General features: G+C 48.7%; 1 protein-coding gene across 1 annotated transcript; it reads right to left on the bottom strand.

Moving 5' to 3' along the window:
* Nucleotides 1-1,994: 1,994 nt before the first annotated feature.
* LOC103317397 (keratin-associated protein 10-1-like) lies at nt 1,995-3,579 on the bottom strand. The gene is made up of 3 exons (XM_008215133.4): nt 3,323-3,579; nt 2,481-3,255; nt 1,995-2,406 (listed from the first exon to the last, which is right to left on the bottom strand). Exons 1-3 carry the CDS (start codon nt 3,409-3,411, stop codon nt 2,206-2,208), a joined length of 1,065 nt encoding a protein of 354 aa, XP_008213355.1. The 5' UTR covers nt 3,412-3,579; the 3' UTR covers nt 1,995-2,205.
* Nucleotides 3,580-8,199: the final 4,620 nt, after the last annotated feature.

Below are 8,199 nucleotides of genomic sequence, written 5' to 3'. Positions count from 1 at the left end.
TCGTATTTGTATACAATAGGGCATCATAATACGTAATCTGCCTAAGGTATTCGGCCCCTTAACGCCGCGCGCGAGTGTAGCGTCTCCCACGTTCGCCATCTCGTGCTGTATACGTCTGTGTGTATACGTGTGCGCAAACACACACGCGCGTGTACCGAGCGTTTTCGCACTTGCTGCGTTGGGAGAAGTTGGACTCTCTCTCTCCGCACACCTCGCACGTGTGAATCGCGCTTCGGCTCTCATAAATTCATGCGTCGGTGACGCGGCGGGCGCGCGCGATGAATATACCGCCGGCGCTCCGATGTTAATTAAGCGCCGATAACGTCGTCGACGAGAAGGAACGAGTTCAAGATTTACCTTTCCGCCACCTGCTCCGGAAGCGGCGCGCGGCTCGCAGGAAGACGACGCCTCATTGATATCTATAAATTGCATTGTTGAGCTTATTCAGCTCTTATTTCTCCGCTTTTTCAGCCGATTTTTGCTGATTCGCCGCTTCAAGTACAGCCGTGCGCCGGTTGTACGACCGAATTATACACCGGAGGTATAGATAGGGGGGAAACAAAAAATTAAACAGATACTTTCGGGAAGAATTACTGCTGAGTCGGGGGCATTATTTCAACTGCTTTCCGCGGCTTGGTATAGTTTCAACGAGAGATCTCCGCAGAAGATAAAAATGCTCGCTGCGATTGTATTAAGCGATGGACAGGTGCTGAGTACTTGAGACCGTTTTGTAGCTGCTAATCCTCCGTGTGCTACTGAATCTAATAAATACACTTCAAAATGTGTACTTTTGTACACCACGAAGAATAACACGATAAATCAGAGATTTTTCCTACACCGTGGAAAATCTCTAACAATTGTGCAATCGATTTCACGACACACACTTACACACATAAGAAATCGATAGCAATCAAATTACCATTCAAACGTCGCTCTCCTTCAAACTCCGAGTCAACGTCCTGCTCAAGAACAACAGGCAGTCGTAAAAATGACTTAACGAACCTCCTCCTCCTCCTCCCCTCAGCGAAGCATGCAAATAGCAGCAGCAGCCGCGCGCGAATTCCAGATCTTAATTTCGTCTCTTCTGCAGCCGAGTATGTATAGTACCTCCCCCAAAAGCAAAGTCTGCGAAGTTGGAGACGCGACTTCTCGCGCCTCCGCTGTTTGAAATCAGCAGCAGCAGCAGCAGCGGTGCAGAGAGAACTTGCAATTTCCTCGTGGAACGTATAAAAATGCCGCTCATAAATATCGCGTATAGAAGAAGAGGGAAAAAAGGGAGAGAAACGCGGGGGCGATCGAGATGAACCTTTCTTCGCGCCATGCGCATTTCGAATGCACCGAGGAGGTCCGCACTGCATACGCGGAATCACGAAGTTTACGTGTCTACACGACTGCGAAATACCGGGGGGATTATTTCTCTCGCTCTCTCTCCCTCGCGCCCGCGCGCGAACCGCGGAAAACCTGTTTCGCGTAATCGCCTTCCGATCTCGCGCCTTTTTAACGCAAGCCCAGCGAGCAGCCAAGAGAGAGAGAGAGAGAACGTTATTTACGAGCTTTGATCGTTACTCTCTCGCTCTTTCTTTCGCGCTGCTGAAGCTTCTTCTTGGCTATTAATTTTTTCGCGCGAGGAGGAGCCGCTGCTCTCTGCAGCGCTGGGCTTTTCAAAAGGATCAGGCGAGCGCTAAATTATCGCTAATCCTTAATAAGGTGCAGCATCTTCGATTTTTCGGAGGACCCTGAATGATGCTGTTAAGACGGCCATAATATTTGTACAAGTGTGTCGAGTTGCTAATTAATTATAAAAAATAAAGATTGAATGTTTGCGAGGTCGAGTTTAAATTCGGGGATCGGGGGTCTTAGCTGTGATTGGGACGCGAAAATAACCGGTACAGTTACGATATGAATTTAAAAAAAGATTGTATGGGTGTAATGATAAAAAATTGATTTTCTTTCGCGGCCTGCATTACAGTTGGAGCGTTGAATAAGGAGATACATTTTGGTTGGGTATTACGGGACTTTTGCTATTTTATTTGCGCTTTTGCAGCCAACTATTGTACATTCAAGACGGCGATATGATACATTTATGCATAGGCTGTAATAACAAGGAACATGGACTCGTGTAGAATTCAAAAGGGAAAACGTTTGAACAGCGATGAGTGTTAACGACAGGTTAGGGTTGACGGTATTTACGTCCTTAAAAGTTTTCTACGAACCGCCCAAGTAACAAAGTTTCAACAAGGCGCACTGCCCGGGATCGCAAATGGGGAACAACTTGGTCATGCACTCGGGGTAGCCCATGCAGTCCATCATGAGGCATCTGTCCTGCAAGCCGTTCCTCTTGATGCAGTGGCACTTTTGCATCAGACTGCTCCGCAGCTCAAAGCTTTTACACCGCTTCAGAGGTGCCTACGAGGAACGCAAAATTTTTTTATAGAGCTGATATCAATACGATTTACTTAGGAGGTTAGATTTTCTCTTACGCAGATCATTTTCGGCTCGGGCGGTGAGCAGGAAGTGTAGCACAGCCTCGGTGCGCACTTCGGAGGCGGACACCTCGGTGGACACGGCACAGGACACATGACCTGGCACTTTGGTGGACATGGAGGTGGACACGGAGGTGGGCACCTTGCCGGACACGGTACGGGGCACATAACCTGACACGTTGGTGGACACGGCGGTGGGCACTTCGGAGGACATGGCATGGGGCACGTCAGCTGGCACGGAGCTGGGCACCTTGGCGGACACGGAGGTGGGCACCTTGGTGGACACGGTACCGGGCACATAACCTGACACGTAGGTGGACACGACGGTGGGCACTTCGGAGGGCATGGCATGGGGCACGTCATTTGGCACGGAGGTGAGCACTTCGGTGGACATGGCACGGGACAGATGACCTGGCAGGGCGAAGGCGGACATCCCGGTCGGCAGGGAACGGGACAGACCACTTGGCAAGGAGGCGGCGGACACACCGGTCGGCAAGCTGGTGGACAAGCTGGTCTGCAGGGCACCGATGGCGTGCAAAGCAGTTGTTTACAGGCCGGTTGGCAGATCGGCTTGCAGGGCGGCATGCAGAGAGGCTCGCAGATAGGCTCGCACGGGGGACAGTCCGGCTTGCAGATCATCATCGGAGGGCTGCAGGGGTCGCAGGGTGACTTGTAGACCAGGGGCTGACACGGGGATGGCTTGTAGCAGGCCACCACCCGACACTTTGACGGCTCCGGTGGACACGGCTCCTCGTCCCATTCGCACGGTTTTCTTTGGAGAAACGAATTTCTCGTTCGTATTTACGCACATTTTTATTGCATCAAATCGTAGGACTTACTTTCGTTCCATCGTACTGATGAGGCACTTGAGCTGGTGCAAGAGTTCGCGCCTCTGCTGGCAGGACTTGTTCTTTCCGTCGCAAGGCATTTTTGTGATGTTGTACGATATTTTTTTATATTAATTAAAAGGAAGTTGAACTTGAAAATTTTAACGATTCGGTTATACGAAGAATTTTCTAGGTTACGGCATCTGCACTCGGTGAATTTTCGCTCCGAACTAGACTTTTGTTGTTGCTACGGCTCCATAGATACGAAAAAAGTGAAGGTCGGGGATCGGGAACGCTTAGTATTTTTTTATTTCGAATAGAACGCTCAGCACGGCTGTAGCTATCGCACGTGGGAAAGCTTTCAATCAGAAAAAAAAAATTTAATTGATTCACAATAATAATCGAGTTATATTCGGTCCAAACGTACACGAAAGAACTCTCATCATTCTCCAATTTTTCAAGACAGTTATCTTCCGTTTGTGCGCGTATAGAATCCGGTATGACGCAACGCCGAAACGAGAAGCGCTATAGCAGTCCTTGATAAAGCCATTAATAACGAATCAAATTAAAAAAAAGAATGCACAAAGCTCCGAAGGCTAAATTGATGACGTTATATGGGTCAAAGTCCGTTTGGCCACCGAATAACCGCTACCTGCGCGTCTCTCTCTCTCTCTCTCTCTCTCTCTCTCTCTCTCTCTCTGCCGACATTAGGAACCGCATATAAGACGGGATTATAGTTCCTTTTCTTCTCCTCTCGGGAGTCGAGTCGGAGAAAGAATAAAGAATCCCCGTACAAAACGGTGATACTTAGCGCGAGAGCTCGCAGTACACTTTTGTCACCGTCTTTTTCATCGCAGCTCCTCGCACCCCATTTGTTTCTCCTGCCCGAAAGAAGATGAAGGATCGAGACACTAAGAGAGAGATTTCAACGTGAATGTCTTGAGGATTTCTCTCACGGATGGAATTTTCAGAATGATAAATTCACCGCGCTCGCTCTTATACCCGCGTCATTACTTTTCGAGCGGAGGATTCGTGACGAATGCGACTAGAATTTTCGCTTTTGTAAAAAAAAGTATAACGCAAATTGCGCGCACGTCCTCGCCGGTACAAGAGAAAAAAAAGAGGCGAGAACGACTTATTCAAATTCTAAGCTGCGCTGCGTTTTACAATACGACGAGCTCGCGCGCTTTGATATATTTCGACGGCCCCATTTCTCACACCTCGGAGAGAAGGAGAGAGGGAAAAAACGAAGCGAGAATATAAAGTATATTACCCAGGGCTTGAAATAATAGATGACACGCACGCAAGAGTGAGAGAGAGGCCGATTTGTAAGATAGTCTCCTCGCACGAGAGACGTTAATTTGCTTTCATTGACGGAGTATCATCAGGCGTGTATAATACGGTTTAGGGTAGAGCCGTGGGTTTCTCTCTCGTTGGTCGATCGATCTCTCGTCATTAGAGGCTCCGGGCGAGATCGCACGTACACACGGACAGGTACACGCACACACGTACACGTACACAGGCCGCAGTTGGCGTGTATCGGTATCTCGGATATCTATCGATGTACCGTTTCTTTAATTACAAACTGCCTCCGTGTAAAGCTTGTATTTCTCGATCGTCACCCAGTCATCGCCTACCGGCGCGTATGTGTACGTATACACGTATATAGGTGTATGGTTCCTCTCTCTCTCTCGCGCGCGCGCGCGCGCGCGACTTTTATCACACGCTGTTATTTGCAATTTCGGCTGTAATCTTGAGACCATCTCTTCCTTCGGCTTGTACGTATTGTACGCGGCTCGTTCGTTTTTTGATCTCTCTGGCGCGCGCGCGAGCAGTGTATGGGGCCCATCAACGCGTTCGACGCTTATCTTTTTCTTTCTCTGGTGCGGGCGAGCCTCAGCGGATGCTTTATGATTGGATCGTATACGTTTGTATTATGCACGGTAATAACGTATAGCGCCGATATGTTTATGCGATTTTTTAATTTATTAACGCGCGATGAGTCTGCAGCGCGGCAGCAGCCGGTCAGTTAATAAATATTTATAAATGCGCATTCCTTCGATTGGAGATTCCGGCTGGTGTTATATTATTAAATTTGGCGCGAATGAAGTATCTCGTATAGATTCGAGACTCCGATTCTCCGTGTGCTGGAAGGAGAGGTATATAGGCGTATAGTTTACCGGATGGGCGATTTCGAGAAATTATCCTGATTAGAAACCGGCTGTGTGTGCCGCGTGTTTGTCAATAATACTAATAACGCGTGTATATCCAGGAGATTAATTGGATTCTACGGTAAACACGAGTTGGTTGGCATTATATTATCTTCGGGACAAATAATGTTGTAACAGAATTGTATATAAATGTGGACTTTTCTCTTATCAGCGTCGATGGGGTGGGTATGTATGGTTTAAATACATCGTCATGTTAAATTCAATGAAATCGAATCGATATAACGAGATTGGGCGCGCAATTAGATTCAATTAAAAAAATATATATAATTGGATCTAACCGTGAACATTTCTCTGTCTAATTAAATTACGCCCGCAATTACCGGATAATAAAGGACTTTTAATGCATTTTCCGCATGAAAAATTCAGCAGCAGCCGCTCGAGCAATAAAATCCTTTGTAACGTCAATTTTCCCGTTCATTTGGCAAAAACTCGCTCGCTGCACACGAGAACGCGCTCTCTGTGTATTACACGCATACCGATTTCCTAATATTCACAGTCTTCCTGATTTCCAACTCGGCATAATTACACGCAAACGCGTTCGGAAAACGCGGAAAAATAGCCTCGCTCGGCAAACAATGACCTACTACCTTCGGCGACAATTGAATGTCCCTATTAACTCGAGTCCCTCGCGAAAACGCCCCATAACTCACCCCGAATCGAAAAAATTCCCTCTCGACACGCGCGCGGAGAAAGTTTAAGCGCGCATCGTCGTCGTAAAACGCGCGCCCGTGGCAAACCGCTGTAAATCATGTTCGAGCCTGGCGAAAAAACGCTCGCCTCCCGCAAGCTCACACAATGAAGCGGGAGTGTCGCCGCCGCGGGTAATTAGCGGGCAATAATTAGAGCCGCCGATATAGAAAGTATGGTGCCGTTACGCGCTGGATTTTCCTCGCGACCCTTACGTACTGGTGTCTCTCTGTGCAGCAGCACGTACTAGGCGTCGATGGCTTTCCCACGATGTTCCGAGATTAGAGAGAGATATCCGAGGCCATCTCTCTCTCTCTCTCTCTCTCTCTCTCTCTCTCTCTCTCTCTCTCTCGCGATCTTTCTTTTTCTCGGCTGTATATAGCAGAAGCAGCGTGCCGGAGAGCGTGGACTGATTTACAAATTTTCACCTTCTTTCCGCTCGCTGATTCTATCTTGTCGCCCGCTTTTATCGTGCTTTATGATGCTTATCCCTCAGGGGCACGATTCGCTACTTAAAGATGGGTATAAGGACGCCTTTTTCAAATTAAATTAAAGACCGACCAAACTTTTTGCGCGCGAGATACTATACACGTAACTGTATATCGGTGCTTTCTGAGCGCATGTCTTTGGGGTTACGTTTCTCGAACCAGACAGAGAAAAATTGAAGAAAAAAAATCGCCGCGAGACGTTCCGAAAAAGGCCGACACCCAAGGTGTACGAAATTTCAACACAAAACACGCGTCGCGCGAATGTTTCCTGTCGGACTTGCACAATCGCCTTCCGAATGCAAGCAACGAAGACCCGACGCGGCGACGACGTCCCCCCTGCAAGATTTGAAATTCGCGATTGCAAGCGTCCCCTCTTCCCTATGGCGAGATACACACACGCGCGATATTATTCACGATCGGCTCTGCTACTGTCGCGCCATTGATCGGCGCCGATAACCGCCGACGAAAAGATTCGCCGCCGGGTTTTACCTAGAAATTCAGGAAGGCCGGTTTTGCGTTATTTTTTTTTTTTTTTTGCACTTCATCGAAGATTCAACGCACGATGGGAGCGTCTCGCTGATTAGTAAGCGCCGGGACGTTTTGGAATAAACTTTGACGCGCCGCTACCCGTTAGAAAGAAGGTGCTGTAAAAATGGTATTCATTATTACAAGGACGAGCAGACAGTGAAGAGGATTCACGCAGGCAACACCGAGTCCCGACACAATGAGCCAATAACGCAGGCATTATCGATTATTAATCTGCCAGATCTCGCGCAATGCGCTATAAGTCACTGGGCAGTAAATTAGCATAAATTTGACTCTCTCTCCCTCTCTCCTTGCACCTACCTTTATACCTGACCGCGCAGCAGCAGCACTCGTAGCCTTTTAAAAAAGCTGGCCGTGCACGGAGCACAATGCGCGAAGCAGCGTATGGTCCAGCAGCAGGCCCCCCGAATTAAAATTCTCAAATCCTCATTTTCTCGTCGGGCAAACGAGTAATATTTATTGCGTCGGGGGGTCCGCTCACGCACGCGCTCGCGCGCGCGAACAATTACGTCGGATTCGCGATGCTCTCCCGCCGGTCGTTCAACCCGCCGAGAGGAGGATTCCTCCGCGCAAGAGCGAGCGAGAGAAAGAGATTGAAAGCCCTTCGCACTTGGAGGAATCAAGGGGAACCCGGTAGTTCTGTATGCGTGCGCGCGTGTATTATACGGAGGCGCGGATGCGCGCACATACACACATACAGGTGGGAGGATTAGCGCGAGCGATAAAAGGAGCTGCAGCGCGGCCGATGAATGCATTCGGATTTCGATGCAGCAGACAACGGGCTGCGGTATAGTGCACTGCTTCGTTTTGTATGCGAGCGCGTTGCGCGCATTGTTCGCCTTGGCGTTTGGGTAATGTGTTACGAATACGTGCCGTGTGTGTAGCCGTTGCTGCTGCTGAGCGAGAAAGAGAGGGAATACATTACACGTATGTAAGG

Source organism: Nasonia vitripennis, chromosome 3 (genome assembly GCF_009193385.2).
Source record: "Nasonia vitripennis strain AsymCx chromosome 3, Nvit_psr_1.1, whole genome shotgun sequence".
In the NCBI taxonomy this organism is placed as follows: Eukaryota; Metazoa; Arthropoda; class Insecta; order Hymenoptera; family Pteromalidae; genus Nasonia; species Nasonia vitripennis.
This window is presented reverse-complemented; position numbering and strand designations above follow the sequence as displayed.

Excerpts from the sequence above, each read along its gene's own strand:
- LOC103317397 (XM_008215133.4), bottom strand. The coding sequence starts at position 3,411 with ATGCCTTGCGACGGAAAGAACAAGTCCTGCCAGCAGAGGCGCGAACTC. Across the intron at positions 3,256-3,322 it reads ATCAGTACGATGGAACGAAA|AAAACCGTGCGAATGGGACG; the intron begins GTAAGTCCTACG and ends GTTTCTCCAAAG. Across the intron at positions 2,407-2,480 it reads CCGAGCCGAAAATGATCTGC|GCACCTCTGAAGCGGTGTAA; the intron begins GTAAGAGAAAAT and ends CGTTCCTCGTAG.